This window comes from Poromitra crassiceps (genome assembly GCF_964638095.1).
Source record: "Poromitra crassiceps genome assembly, chromosome: 4".
Classification (NCBI taxonomy): domain Eukaryota; kingdom Metazoa; phylum Chordata; class Actinopteri; order Beryciformes; family Melamphaidae; genus Poromitra; species Poromitra crassiceps.
This window is the reverse complement of record NC_139626.1, coordinates 46,271,357-46,287,171: the sequence shown is the minus strand read 5'-3', so window position 1 is coordinate 46,287,171 and position 15,815 is coordinate 46,271,357. Positions and strand designations below refer to the sequence as shown.

Genomic DNA, 15,815 nt, shown 5'->3' with positions numbered 1-15,815 from the left:
TGGTTCTAGCTTGTTGGGGGCTCTATGCAAAATCTTGTCCCCCCCCCCCCCCTCTCAACACAAATTCCATAATGCATATAAAGACACATTTTTTTCACATAAAAAAACGTTTAATCCCAGAAATTTAGTTGCATTATGACATCAAAATCAAAACAAACAATTGTAAATGCTGAAGAAATAAAATTATAAAAAAAACAATGCTTTGAATAAATTATAAATTTCTGAACAGGAATACATAAATGCTTCAACTGTCTTTGCGCTAACAAGTCAAGCAGTGCCCCTAATGGCAGCTAAAGTCAGTCTCTGTTGCTTTTGTCGATAACCCTCCTCCGTAGACATCTACGGCTGGCTACTGCGAGACTAGACTCTCCCCAGACTCAAATATTATGTTGAATTGCTGCGCTCCACATAGGCTACTACATGAGTCTGTGCCACTTCACAGCCACTGCTGGTTTTTGAAGGCGGGTCTAGGGGGGTTGAGTGACAGGTCGTAGCACCGATGAGAGCGCGGTTCGAAAAATGGGCTGCGCCTCCCGAGTCGTCTGATCGCAAAGTCGTTACTGATTGGGGAAGACTGAATCTATCACTGGCCAAGTGAACGGTTCCCTCCCATAACCCTCCTATGGAGCGAAGCACCTTCCTATTTGTAGGTTCTCCGGGCTGCAGATATACCCTACTGATAGTATTGGTGAGATATTGTGGAATAGCAACCTGTCCCAAGGCCATCAACAACGTAATGTGTCAACACGTGAGAGTCTGATGCTCACTTTAAAAAATTGGTTTGCTTGTAAGGCAGAGCTCTTGAAGGAATAGCTGCTTTTTGAGCTATCTAGCATACCGGAGTCAAATTCCTTGTATGTCTACACACAATAAAGCTGATTCTGATAATAAATGCATTTGATTTTCGCTATTAAGCAAGGCAAATTTATTTGTATAGCACATTTCAGCAACAAGGCAATTCAAAGTGCTTTACACATAAAACATTAAAAGCATTGAGACAAAGTGAAAAAGAAAATTCATATAAAATAAGCAAAATGCAATTCAAGTGCTTACAGTGTAATAAAAACACAGTCAAAGATTGACAATTAAAAGGTGCAAAAGTTCAGACAAGATACAAAAGATAAAATACTTAAAAAGTAAACAAGTGCAGTTCAAATCAAGTGAAATAGAAAGATAAAAGAACACAACTTGTATGAGCACATTGTGAGTGAACCCCTTTGTTTTTAATCATACAGGGTAAAGATAAAGCTGTCATCCAGCTGTTTTGCCTCCTGTCTATATCCATTCTTAATAATTATAATAATTGATTGCATTTATATAGCGCTTTTCTAAGTAATAAAAGGGCTTCACATAAGGGGGGGGGGGACTCATCCACCACAGATGTGTAGCAGCCACCTGGGTGATGCACGGCAGTCAGTTTGCACCAGAACGCTCACCACACATCAGCCTATCACAGTGGAGAGTTGAGGACTGAATGTGCAAATTAGATAATGAGGGATGATTAGGTGGCCATGATGGAAGGAAGGCCTCTGTGGGAATTTAGCCAGGGCACCGGGGGTTACACCCCCCAGGGCACCGGGGTTACATCCCCCAGGGCACTGGGGTTACATCCCCCAGGGCACCGGGGTTACACCCCTACTCTTGTGAAGAGTACCGATGGGATCTTTAATGACCACAGAGAGTCAGCACCTCAGGTTTAACGTCTCAATTGAAGGACGGTGCTCACTCACAGAACAGAGTCCCTGTCTCTGCCCTGGGGCATCGGGGATATTAGTCATGAGACCAGAGGGAAGAGCACCTCCTACTGGTCCTCCAACACCACTTCCGGCACCACGGTTTCCCATCCAAGGACTAACCAGAGTCAGCCCTGCTTAGCTTCCCCCCCCAGCAAGCCAGCGATGTAATGCGGTGCAGGCTCCCTTCCCTCAATCCTGTCTGCTCTTAATCAGATCAGATAGTGTCAGATCTCACGACCTCTTCCAGATGCAGTCTAGGATTTTGGGGTCAAAGCCTCTTCCATCCATTGATGGAAAACATATCAGACAAGGTTAAGAGTTCCTAGATAAAGCTGTCATCTAGCTCAGTGGTTCCCAACATTTTCTGTCTTATGTACCCCTTGAGCTGTTTTGCCATGCCAATAGTACCTCCTCACTCATGCATGTCAATGATTCTCCTAAATGTGTTCTATTAAACTCATATTAACCTTTTAGTATCTAACACAACTGATTACAAAATTAAAATCATTTGAATTCGCCTGAAGATGCCTCCAGATCGACAATCGATTAATCGATCAATAAGAATTTGATCGATCAAACTATGTGTTAACTGATTAATCGACAATATGGGCTATGTGCTATTTTCTCTTTGCTGAAATTATTTAACACCACGAGGGCAAAATGTATCTTTCACTGCTCATACAGAGGAAGAAGAAAGCCAAGCTAGCAGGCAGAAAGTCCAGTGTGGGAGAATTACACCCAAAAACACAACAGTGTTCAATGTAAACAATGTTGAAATACAGTATAGTCTACAAGCACAATGACAGCTAATGCAGGAAGTTTAGTTGGTTGATCAACATGTTGGGTAGGCCTAAAGACAGGTGCAAAACCCTGCATTTTTTATTTTCTATGTCAAAAGCCATTTTTCTAAAATATAATGATTTATTGGTCGTTAACGTGACCAATTAATCAATTAAGGAAATTGATAAAAATTTGCATCCCTACTGACTTGACTTGAATTCTGACAGTTTTCGATTAAAAGTTGTCAGTTTTACCAAGACTTTCTGACTGTTTATTGCTCTGCTGCTGCTGTAGATGGGCTGGCTTCATTCATTTCATCAATTGTCAGGAGTTTGCCATAAAGAAAACACTGTGGCTGCGGTGGATCGGCGGACGTACAAGTCCATTTATGCAAAATATATAATATTATATTTCTTCACTGAACTGCCGTTGTTGGGGCATGGCCTCTTTTTTCCTATTGTCACAGGCCCCCCTAAACCTGAATCCAGAGCCACAACAGCTGGACGTTTTGTCCATGTTTGCTAGCTAGTTGGTTTGCGCAGTTTTGACATGCGTGAACGTGACCTCCTCATAGAGTTGTCATGTAACGACACCTGCCGCGGGCGTGCACGTACCATTTTAGTAATGGGCTTATGAAATGACTTTGATTGATTTTTTTTCCATTTTGAAAATAAATTCCCCCCGCAAGCTGCTCAAGTATCCTAGGGGTAGGCTACGCGTAACCCTGGTTGCGAATCACTGTTCTCGCTTTTGAGTTTCGTGAGTAAACAAGCTCTGCACTCAGCTCTGGGTGTGTGAAGAGGACAAAAATACAGTGGCACAACGGGGACCCCTGGCCGTTGTGGGGACCTGACGTGGCTGCGTAGTCTGCTCCTGATACAAAACCCGCTTCACATCAAGACAACTGACTAATACATAGGGGGGAAATCATTTAAATATACACGGAAACATGCCCATAGCTGTTTAATACAGGGCTAAGTGTAGAATGCCTAAAGACTACCATATTATATTAGCTGTGTAATCTAGTTGAGCAGGGGTCTTCAACTTTTTTCAGCCCAAGGGCCCCTCGGTTGATAGAGAAATACAGAAGGGACCTCGTACGATAAAAGAAAAATGTGTTGCATTGTAAGTGTGGCCTATAATAACATTTATAATCTAGCGCACACCAGCATATCAGGATTGACACTTCTTTTCGTTAATAGATTAAAAGACCAAGAAGGAACGAACAACGCATTTTGCATATTGCTTCCTCAGATTCATTGTGTAAATCATTTTAGTCAAAAGTAGCTTATTATCGCCTATTAATGCTTGGACTTATACTCAATATTGTTATTTTTTGTCTATCCCCCCCCTTTCCCCACAAACTACTTTGTGCAGTACCTCTGTGGGCCCCCTAAGGGTCAAGGCCCTCCCGGTTGAAGACCACTGGTTTAGAATAATAAACATGGCTATAGTAAATAAAATAATGTATGTAACCCTCCAAAGGCAAACCGCTTACCAGTAGTGCTACCATCTCACAGTACACCGAAATGTACAGTAGTCATTAAAAAAAAAACGGGCAAGTCGGGGATTCAGAAAACAAGACCGGTGCCACGGCAACACAAGCTCCCTATTGGCTGTCAGCTTAAGGGGGTGGGCTTACCTAATTACGCCAGTGTGGGAGTTTTGAAGAAGGCAGATTCCGAACAGGTGTGTGCGCTTCGGGCTGGCGAAAGGCAATTGTGAAGTGTCGTGACAGAGACGAAGGGCTTTCAAGTTTTCCCCTCTGATGACGGAGTTTTTGTTTCAAGTATTGTCCATGTGTTAACTTATATGTCTACAAATGAACATGTGCTAACTTATATGTCTACAAATGAACATGTGCTAACTTATATGTCTACAAATGAACATGTGCTAACTTATATGTCTACAAATGAACACCGACAAAGAAGCACCGAAGCGAAGCGCTGGTGAACCACGAAGAACGAGAGACAAGCATCGGATCGGCGCCAGGGCTGCGAGGGAACAGGTAAGCCCACACATATGACCCTAGCTGGGCAGCCAAACACTCCGCTCCTCAAACTATATGCACAGGCGACTAAGCCCTGGACGCCCTAGACACGAGAGAATATCAGGACAACAACAGTATGTTCCCAGGGTTGTGTTTGCTTTGCCATAACACAGGCAACATCATCCACTCAGAAATGTTAACGTGTATACATCATACTACATCTCTGAATTAATTTCGGACCTACAATAAATATATTGCTCGTATATTGTTCATAACAGTATGATAGTACAGACGCATGATAGTGCAGATGCATGGATGTGGGTCATTTGTTTTGGAACCTGAGGCCCTGGAAAGCACCAAAGGCTATAAATAGAGTGAATCAAGTGTTCCTGTGTAGGATGTCAAACACACAGAGCTGATGGAGCAGACAGAGAAAGAGACAAAGAGGGCGACTTAAAGGGATACGCCAACATTTTGGGAGTTTAGGCCATTTGTCATATTGTCGATATCAAAACTAGAATATACAGTACATGGTTTTATTTTCAATCTGCGTGCGCTACAAAGAGCGGTACAGCCATCGCTGCTACTTAGCTAGCGTTACAATGCTAGTAGGGATGGGCATTTCTAGCAAAAACACTATTCGAAATTCGCTGGCCAAATTCGAATTTAATTCGAATTTCGAAAAAAAAAAAAAAAAATGTAAAAAAAAAAAAAAAATTTTTTTTTTTTTACATTTTTAATTTTTTTTACATTGACATTTTCGAAAATAAAAAACAGTTTTGACAATCATGAGTGGTTGTGGTTCATTAAATATTTAGTAGGCTCAGGTCTGAGTGCCAAAGGGGTGCCAAAGTCACCCCCTCTCCCTCTTCATGGGATTTCATCCGCCATTCATTTTTCCATAAACCTTGCTTAAAATGCTTATAGCGATTTGACTATACTTAGAATCAGGGGAGACAATGCAACATTTCACTCAAAAAAAAAAAAAAAATTTTTTTTTTTTTTTTCGAATTTCGAATTTCAATAATAAAAGTCGACCTTGATAATAACAACGATTATTCGAAAATTCGAAATTCGATGCCCATCCCTAAATGCTAGTGACCGGTACAGCCGCTCGGTCGCCCAAAATACACATTGCAACAGCGCCACAAACACTCACATGTGCGTGGGGTGAGTCGTGTACTCACCACGCGATGAAATAATAATCCATAGTTACGTGAAACGTCATTTTCGTAGGAAATCCACACGCCGAGAACTAAACAAAGAGTAACCGGACTAACAAGACTATAACCGATGTTACTTCCTCGTTTGCCACGAGGCGCATGCGCTGTGTGTAGCGCATGTTGGCGTATCCCTTTAAGCTCAAATATACAAGGAGTTCTGTGGTGGTCTGTGGTGTACGTCAGTCTCTGTGTTAATGTCCTTGGTCAATACGTGAAGGTCACGTGAAGATACTTTGGTGTCACAGCGTACTTTCGTAGGTGACAGGAGTGTCACTGTCACCTTCGGCTCCTGCTGCAGTGCCTAGAGTTGAAGGAGAGATGGGGCCAGAACAAAGACTGATTACATTCATTGGTTAATTTGAGCTATGTGAATGAGTACATCCATCAGGTGCACATTTTGCAAATGAACTGCAGTAAACTAAAAGCACTAGTAGCACCGATGTGAGATGTGATGTGTGGATATCCGTTCATTGAACAAGCTCATATTTTGGTGAACGGGTGAGCTGAGCGCAGCCATTTGCTAATACATGAACGTGAGCATCGTTAACACCTCCGGGAGTGAACGGCGCTCTTATTGTTCTCGCTTTCTTATCTCGATAATTGCCCATTGTGTTTACATGCATGTGGTGATTTACAGAAGAAAAAATAAAAGCGGTTTTGCTGTCATTTCGCTGCGCTGCTCTTCTCTCTCTTGAATCCCTCCTCTCCTCTGCCTATGGGGGCGGGGCCTCAGATCAGACACACAAGCTGACTGACACAGGTTTTTGGGCTGCGTCAAGACAGCAACAGTTTACCCAGACTAGCAACGGAGAAATGCCGCAATTTTACTTTCAGAAGAAAAGGTTTTCAAATTCTTACCTTTTGGAGAAGAAAAAGGTATTTCAATGAACGAAACAGCACATCTTGTATCAAAATACTGATGTTAAGATTACATATGGAGTGAAACTGTGGCTGTAAATCACTACTAAAAATTAATATTAAGGTTAACATTACAACGAGTTTTATTTTGAAATCCCTAAAGCGAAGACCTACTTTTACATTCTGGCTGACTTGACGCTCATGCACTAAATGATTGGGTTCAGTTCACTGCTCATGAACTGAACGGCTCATTTTTTGGGACTGTGAACTTAGTTTAAAATTCAAAATTGTGAAGTATGAATGTGAACTAGTTCATTTTAATCTGTGTGAGCTGAACTTTGAGCGAGCTCTTGTGAAGTGTGAACTTGCACAACACTGGTGGATCTACAAGATACTGAAACAATATGCTGAGTGACGGGCTAAATACAACAAGGAGCCTACAGCTACTGTATGTAAATCCCCACGTTAACTTGTTATGAAGATAAAGGGGCACTATTTTCCATTCATGGTTCATAGTGTGCAGAGAGAGCGTAGAATAATAAGAGCACAGAGCAGACATTGCCATCAAAGCTGGAGGAGTTTTGCTGTATTGTGTTGTGTTGAATTGTGGCATGTAGGACTTTTACCTACCTAAGTAAAAAGAGCATAAATTGTGTTTGACTGGCTCACCCCAGGCGGTGTTCTTGGATTTCTGCAGGAGGTGAGGTCCAGAAATACCTATGATAAGGGCTCCTACGGGGGCTGTAAGGAGGATGGCCAGTACAGCCACTGTCAGCACATCCATGCCGTACTTCTCCAGCTCCTTGTTGCCCTTCGACCTGGCCATGTCCAAAGCTGTGGAGCCTATAGCTGCCTGAGGGGGGGCGACAGGGAAAGACCAGCGTTTCATCTCAATTAATTCAGCAGTGGAGTGTTACGTTACCACAGAGAGAAATTCACCACTGGGGGGCGGGACCATGAGACCAGCGGGATGGATAGGCTACTACTACAGCACAGAGCCAGGCAACTGAAGCAGTGGCTGTCATTACCTAGCAGCAATATTGAATGGCGCAAAACAGATAGCGTTAACGTTACAGATCTTGACCAACAACGTTTGTGTGTTAGATAGAAACACAGCAGCAGCAGCAGCCTTCAGTATGTAATGGAGCGACTTCACGGAAACAGGCGCGTTTAATTCACAGTTGAAGACTTGTACTCACTTTGGGTTGAAAACAGGAAAGAACGTGAAGTTTCTTCTTTGTCTTTCCACAACACCACAACCGACTAATGCTTAGCCTCCCCTCCCAACACAGTCTCACAGAAAATTGTATAATACCAACGATATGGACCAACGTTGCTATTTTACAATTTCGGCTCGAAAATTGTAAAATAGTAACGTTCTGAGATTTTAGGGTTAGGATTAGAGTAGGGGGAGGGGTTAGAAACAGAAAATCTCCGTAAAACACGCCCAAACCACGCCCACCGCTGTAGACGCATACGTTCCCATTTTACAATTTCTTAGCCGACATTGTAAAATACCAACGTTTGTCCACAAACGTTGCTATTTTACAATTTTTTTTGGAGATCGGGTTGCCCCTCCCCCTCCTCCTCCGCTCTACCTTCTCTGAATTGGGTGCGCTTGTTTAATTCCGCCCGCGTGTCCCCAGCGCTCCAGACGAGCCTTTCAGCGTTGACTTACCTGCACAGTGGCTTTGGGCAGCCATGCCAGGGCAATGAAAAGCTTTTCCTTAAAGTTGAAGCCGGCGCACAACACACAGACAAAGGTGAAGAGAACTCGAACCACCAGGGCGATGAGCAGAGACGCGATACCCAGACCTGGACAGAACATACAGACAAGAACAATGTGTTCACAATGTGGATGAACACACACACACACACACAGTAAAAACCAAGTTTTACACATATAGCTCACAATGTGGGTGAAAGAACACACACACACACACACACACACACACACACAGTTTACACAGATACTGTAGCTCACAATGTGGGTGAATGCAAATCAGCTTTCGTTTTGATTCTCTTCTCTGTGTGTGTGTGTGTGTGTGTGTGTGTGTGTGTGTGTGTGTGTGTGTGTGTGTGTGTGTGTGTGTGTGTGTGTGTGTGTGTGTGTGTGTGTGTGTGTGTGTGTGTGTGTGTGTGTGTGTGTGTGGTCTCACCAACTGTGAGTCCGTCCAACTCTGAGATTCGGACCTCCGCTCCTATTAGACCGAAGAGCAGAGGCTGGAACACCTCCCATGCAATCCCCACCACTTCCTCCACACGCTCCTAAAGACATGCACCCGTGGACACACTGTAAGTCAAACTAAACAGTTTGCCTATGTAATAAAATGTGTCCATGTAAGAATGTAAGAAAAAAGGATACATGTGTATAAAGGTTAAACACACAAATATAAAACAGTAATAAGTACATACAACTTAATATACTTCTGCCACGATGTCCAAATTCAGCTCTGAATATAAGCTCTAATTAGAGATAAGTCTAAGAGCTTGTTTTCAGAGGGATGGGGAGCACAGGAAACCACTCTAAAAGGAAGAAGGGGAAAAATGGTGTGCTCCTATATAGCGTGATATCTCACTAGTATTCCGTGGCGCACAATTGTTCTGTTGCTCAACTGCACATGTGCATGCCAGTTGGGCAGGCGAGCACACGAAGCGCGCGAGCTACAGGCGAGCGTGCGAAACACACTTGATGTTTCTAGTCAGAATCAGTTGTCAACTCGTCTGCATATCCATCTTCTAGTCTGAGATTGCCCCCTGTTGGAGCGATTTCCATGAGGGGGGAATCCCCCAGGAAGATTCCAGCAATAGACCAACGTAGCCGCCTGGATCTAACGTTAGTTAATCCAGTGGGGTGAACGCAAAAAAGAACATCTCCCCTTTGAATAAATGCTTTCAAAGCAAAGCGCTTGTTCAGATTACAAATGGTACTTTTAATCGATTTAAAACAGCCTTGATAGCAGCATCCATCTCATCTATGGCCCGCCATTGTTGTTATTACTCTTCGGCGCACTTGACAACGACATTAGTCCCATTCGTTGCACCGTTGGCTAATCGTGATTCACCCCGGACCCGTATAGAACGACCCGGCCCCGTACGGGTCTCGGGTCGGGTCCGAGTAGACCCGTGATGACGTCTAGTCTTAGTAGAGGGGCCTTTTTTTTTTAGGCCGATTGCAGTTGGGAAGAAGTTCTCGTGATGAGAGGTTTTGGTGTTGACAGACCTCAGTCTCTTGTCCAAACACACAGTGTTTGTGTCCGGGGTGAGAGGGGTCGGCCATGATTTTACAAGACCGCTTCAGCGTCCTGGTGGTGTGTAGGTCACAATGTCAACAATGACATCACAATGTGACATAAGTGCATAAGTGCTCTCTGAATCCATTTATCTCTGCAACGAGTTGGCCGATCTGAAACTGCACATGGCCATTAAGCATTGGAATAGCCCTTCAGAATAAAAGTCCAAAATGGGTATGGACGATGTGACCATGATGATGGGACGCGTCGCATAATTGCTCAACTGAGCATGCTCGGCCAGAGTTGATCATTTGAGCAACCGATGACATCATTGATGTAATCACTCACGGATGTCATCAGTTTCATCAGTGAATGACATCACGGCTCGGCCTGGTTGCCAGGTCACGTCTATAGTGATGTCATAATCACTGATGACGTCACAGACCCTCCTGATAAGGTCAAAAATCACAGATAGATGGCTGGCTGGCCTGGTGGCCAGGTCACTACTATGATGTCACAATGGCTCTGTATGTAAGTGATTTGTGAGAGACACTGAAGATGTCAGACATTGTGAGATCATCAGTGATGTCATAGATCACGATCAGCCACGCCGTTATTAGACTCCGTAGTTCAGGCGTTGCCAACCTTTTTTGCCTTATGATGATCCCACTTTGACGTCACAAAAATCTAGGGACCCCAGACATTCAAATTCCAGTACAACATCGGTAATATCATCACTCAGTGATGTCACATGTAACAGTATGTAGACTTTTTTCTCAGAATTCAGTCTTTTTTCCTCAGAATTGTTCTCCTTTCAGAATTCTGACATTAAACTCAGAATTCTAAGTATCTTGTCTTATCTAATTAAAAAAAAAAGCTAAATGCATGGCGGCCAACTTAAAAACGGGCAGTGGGCCGCAGTTGTCCTGCAGGCCGTAGTTTTGCCACCCCCGGTTTAGTCCCTGATCTCAGATTTATGACAGACCCTGATGTCATAGACATTGTGACATCTTTCAGTGATGTCAAAAATCCTTCCCTGCAGAGTCTATAACTAGGACTGTAAGCTGATGAGACCTCTAGGACAAAATCAACTAGTCGAAAAAAGTTATTGAACATGTTGAACAAAATCAATGAACAAGCAGAAAGGTCAATCTGGTCAGTGCTTAATGAGCAGCGTCTGGAACTGTCACCACTGTGTGATGCGGTGATCAGAGTCGATGGCGTCAAATTCAACGCCCACAAGAATATTCTCTGCACCTGCAGTGAATCCTTCCGCACTCTCTTCACCCATGGCCGGAACGACGACAACATCTATGATATCCCCGGCCCCGTGTCGGCCGACATGATGCGGCTCATCCTAGAGTACATCTACACCCGCTCTGTCCCGGTCACCGAAGAAAACGTGCGTGAGCTCTTGATAGCAGCGCACTACCTCGGTGTCATGTGCGTCGTACACTTCTGCTGTGAGTTCCTGGAGGCGCAGCTCTGCCCAGAGACCTGCATCAGCATCTTTAAATTCGTGGACTTTTACAACTGCCAAGATCTGAGGCGCAAGGCCTTTTGCTTCATCCTGGCCCACTTTGAGCAGATCGCCGCAGCCTCCGAAGAGTTCCTGGGACTCTCTCTGGAGCAGCTGACGGACATCCTGGGGCGGGACGATCTGAACGTGAGGCGGGAGAGCACGGCGTTCGAGGTCGTACTCCGCTGGATCGCCCACTCGCCCGAGGAGCGTGAAGGTGACATCTCGGTGCTGCTGCCCAAGATCCGCCTGGGCTTGATGACCACCGACTACTTCATCAACCAGGTGAAGGACAACAGTCTGGTTAAGGACAACGCGGAGTGCCATCCCGTCATCATCGACGCCGAGAGGGCCATGGATGTAGGCACTGTCAACAGAGCCTCCAAACCTCTGACCCGCCCGCGCCTGCCTCATGCCGTCCTGTTGGTCGTCGGAGACTTGAGTGACGATGTGTGTCCATCCAATGCCATTGAGGCATATGATTCCTGTGCAGAGCTCTGGGTCAATGTTACAAACCATGACGAGCGTCCCCGGGCTTTCCTGTCCCCCACTGCTTTCCTAAATGGCATCCTCTACTGTGCTGGCGGCTTCGATGAAATAGAGTTAAGCACTGTGCGGAAGTTTGACCTCCGTACCCACACCTGGCACGAGGTGGGGCCTATGCATGATCGCCGCTGCTATGTCAGCATGGCAGTACTGAATGGCAAGATCTATGCCATGGGAGGCTACAACGGAAATAGCCGGCTCCAGAGTGCTGAGACCTATGATCCTCAGACCAACCAGTGGACTCTGCTCTCGCCCATGAATGAGCGGAGGAGCGACGCCAGCGCCACAGTACTCAATGGCAAAGTGTACATCTGCGGTGGTTTTAATGGGACGGACTTCCTGGAAACAGCTGAGTGCTACAACCCAGACACCAACCAGTGGACGCTGATCGCCAACATGAGCAGCAGACGCGGCGGCTTGGGCGTCATCGCCTATGGAGAGCTCATCTATGCAGTGGGCGGCTTCGACGGCACTGAGCGATTGCGCAGCGCCGAGGCCTACGACCCACTGACCGACACATGGAGCGCCGTGCCCGAAATGCCTAATCCACGCAGCAACTATGGCATCGAGGTGTTGGACGACCAGCTGTTTGTGTGTGGAGGCTTCAACGGCAACATGGTCTGCTCCAACGTGGAGCGTTATGACAGGAACACCAACAAGTGGCACAAGGTCAAAAATATGGAGATCGCACGCAGAGCGGTCAGCTGCTGCGTGGCACATGGGCTGCCCAACATGGCCGATTACGCTGCGCCTCGCCCGGCCCTGCCCACCCCCGGCACTGAGCAGCCCACCCCATGACCTACTTGTCTACACAGTTTTCAATCAGAGACTCATTCTTTGGTGAACTATTTGTTTACATGTGCTAAAGAACAATTTACATGTGCACAATGATTATTATAGAAATCTGAAGTCTTTTAGCGTTTAGACTCCATCGTGACATCATAAAATATGTAGTAAATGGGGTCACGGTAAACCGTGAGTGGTGGTCAAGTGGGACGTGATGTGAGATTTGAGATGCAGACACAGAGCATGGTGTAGGTTAGACACCACTTTGCATTAATATGTGGGACCTTTATGTAACAATTAGGATTCTCTTTTGTTTTTTGTTTTTCCCCACACATAGCTGCATCTAGACTGGTTTTTGTGAAGCATCTGGCACGCGCACATAAAAACCCTCAAATCTAGCAATAACACCTGTGACGATTTTAATACACAATAATCAATAAATGTTCCCTCGGAACTTTACCTCCGTACGCCCCGGTACGTCTGTCCCGCTCTGTTCGCCCGTCGAGAGGCCGCTCACTATAGTACATCACCAACATCACCTCCACTCTGCAGCTAAAACTCCTCCCCTCTGTAGGTGAAACTGCTCTCTTGAGCTCCAGCGAGTGCCACTTGCGTCCATCTCTGACGATGAAGTTATCCGCCTCAGACCATTCTGCAGCCGGCTTAGACGAGCTGAGATGGTTGGCCCCAAAATTATCTTTTCAAATAGGCGTTATTTTGAAAAACCGATTGCATATTGGGGGTCAACTAGTTTTTACTACTAGTTACGTTTGACTGCTGAAACGTGCCATATTAACCATAGATAGAGCCCAACCTAAACGGAAAGTAAAAAGTTGCCTTTGGGGGGTAAATGGAGCTGAGTTTTCTTTTTCTCCCGTCAATGCCGAAATGCATTCTGGGCACTGTCAAACTATCGTACCAGACAGAGGGTCAAAATGCTATTGGTTTTGGTGGTAAATTATCGTACAAATATGATAATTATCGTACATCTGGTGTTTTGGAAAGTTTCCTGCTGTCCACATTGACTGTATATTATTATTATTACAGTAAGTACAGTAGGCCAAGTGTTGTCACAGGTGTTATCTGCACAGATAGCTTTTTTTTAACATGTGCATTATAATGCCACCTTTTTCCTCCACATTTCTGCCCTGGGCGCATGTTTTAATTTTGTTTTTGTTTTTGGGGGGTATTTTCATAAGAATCTTGAGTCCTAACTCTAAATGTTTTTTTTTTACCTGCTCCACGCTCTTTAAACAGGATGAAATATGAAACATTTGCTGTTACAAATAGTAACTGAGGTCACGATAGACCATGTGCAGAGACATGAATGAGGTGGCGATGACAGTGGGATGATGTGTGAGGTGACGTGGCCCCGGTGGACCTGATGACAGTGAGATGATGTGTGAGGTGACGTGGCCCATGAACTTACCTCCGTATGTTCTACAGATATTACATGCAAATGTTTTTACCTTGTCCGTCCCCCAGCCCAGGCCGGCCAGGAAAGCCAGCACTAAGGTGCAGAGGCCTCCAGAGCCAGGAAAGCCTGCCACCCCACTGCCAAACACAGCAAAGACAGACAGGCCCAGCACCAAGAAAGACCGCTTCACCACAAGGTGTTTCTAGGAGAAAAAGATGATTAACAATTAAATATAGAATATATATATATACGGAAAGACATTCACAAGAGTCTGTCAGTATAGGCTAATCCACGGCCACAACGTGGCCTCCCACCGGGTAATAAACACGTGACAACACCGGTGTTACCGGTGACACCGTCAAAATAAAGGGGAAAAAAAACTAAAAAGCGCCTCCACTGTCCAGTCAAAGTCAGCCCCTCCCTGCTGCTGTGCAACGTTAGCTTGGACGCTCACAGTCACAACACTGGCTGCCTCACAACTCATGGCTGCATCCGACTCGAGACAACGCCCGTGGAGACAATCTTTCTCAAAAGAACCTAACGTTAGCGACACACCTGGAGACTTTCTGACATGGGATTAACATTACCAGCAGGCAGCAGTAAGCAGGCAATGACTGTGAATGCTGGGTAAGTCCTCCCTCCCGCTAGCAATGATGCTAAGATAGCATTGACTTTTAGCTGCGCTAAAAAAGCACATTTCCAGAGATGGCCCGCAGTGACAACAGAATGCTCATGCAGGCTTAGCTAAGGGTCTTACCTACATGTGTATGAGGAGGGCATACTTTGTGTTGTATAACGTTAACTAACGTTAGTTGCTGGTCTCATCAGAACAGTGCAGCCACACTGCAGCCCAGAGGGAGCGCTTGTAATTTACCCCGGCGCATGCTGGAACTGGCATGAGCGGGTGGGAGTTTTTCTTTCATTTCTTCCTCCATAAAAACAAACCGTGTTACCAGTGGGCATGTTATGTAATCGGCGTATGCCCCACTACCATGTAACACCGGTAACACGACTACTGCAGCAAGCCTAGTGTAAGCACTAGGTAGTTGACATTTTACATAGTACTGTTTGACAGTGGTGTACTGTCGTGGTCCCTGGAGAAGTCCCTGGGACTCTTCACTTCGTAGTGGGGTGTAGTGTTTGAATGATACTGTAGGCTATAAATGTAACAATGGAAACTGGAAACACTACCATAACCTGCAGAACATTACTGTATTAGTTCATTGACGCAAGAATTTCAAACAGTTATTTGGAACCTATAGCTGCCAAAATAATGGAAGCATTGTAAAGTAAAGTAATTGAGGGATGCATATTATATTGAAAGCAGGCTCTTGTGGTGCCCTGCTAACAAATTGGTCCCCCCTCAATGTGACTGTTTGTCCCATGACATATACAGTAACGGATTTTATTTTGAAAATTGACAGGATGCTTTATTTTGCTACTCGGTCGTGAATTCCTGCCCAGCTCGATCTGCACTGTGCTGCTTGGCGCAACTCGAAGCGGGAAGCTCAAAAATAGTCTGTTGGCGCATATTATTAGTGGAGCAGAGGGGAGAGCCGCATCGGGGGTGCTTTAGGACCACGGCTAGCCCCTTTCGCCACTGTGTTGTCACTGTGTTGTGAAAGGGGGTATACGCTGTATACCCACGTATAACCTGCACTACATCACTGCTGTTTGAGGACAAACCATTTTGGTTAAAGGTACATTCAGCAATGTTTTTTGTTAAA

The 15,815-nt window shown here is 45.1% G+C and overlaps 2 protein-coding genes across 2 annotated transcripts in view; one reads left to right on the top strand and one right to left on the bottom strand.

Annotated features, from left to right (window-relative positions):
• Positions 1-5,891: 5,891 nt before the first annotated feature.
• Positions 5,892-15,815, bottom strand: part of LOC310775361 (sodium/hydrogen exchanger 9B2-like) — a 29,796-nt gene continuing 19,872 nt past the window's right edge. The window contains exons 8-12 of the mRNA XM_083635512.1: positions 14,141-14,290; positions 8,747-8,855; positions 8,266-8,402; positions 7,257-7,440; positions 5,892-6,030 (exon numbers count right to left, since the gene is read on the bottom strand). Of these exons, the coding sequence (XP_083491638.1) occupies positions 5,969-6,030; positions 7,257-7,440; positions 8,266-8,402; positions 8,747-8,855; positions 14,141-14,290 (642 nt within the window). The 3' untranslated portion in view covers positions 5,892-5,968. The remainder of the gene's footprint in view (positions 6,031-7,256; positions 7,441-8,265; positions 8,403-8,746; positions 8,856-14,140; positions 14,291-15,815) is intronic.
• LOC310774917 (kelch-like protein 10) lies at positions 10,935-12,683 on the top strand (the record flags this gene model as incomplete). Its single annotated transcript, XM_083635012.1, has 1 exon — positions 10,935-12,683. One exon carries the CDS (start codon positions 10,935-10,937, stop codon positions 12,681-12,683), a length of 1,749 nt encoding a protein of 582 aa, XP_083491138.1.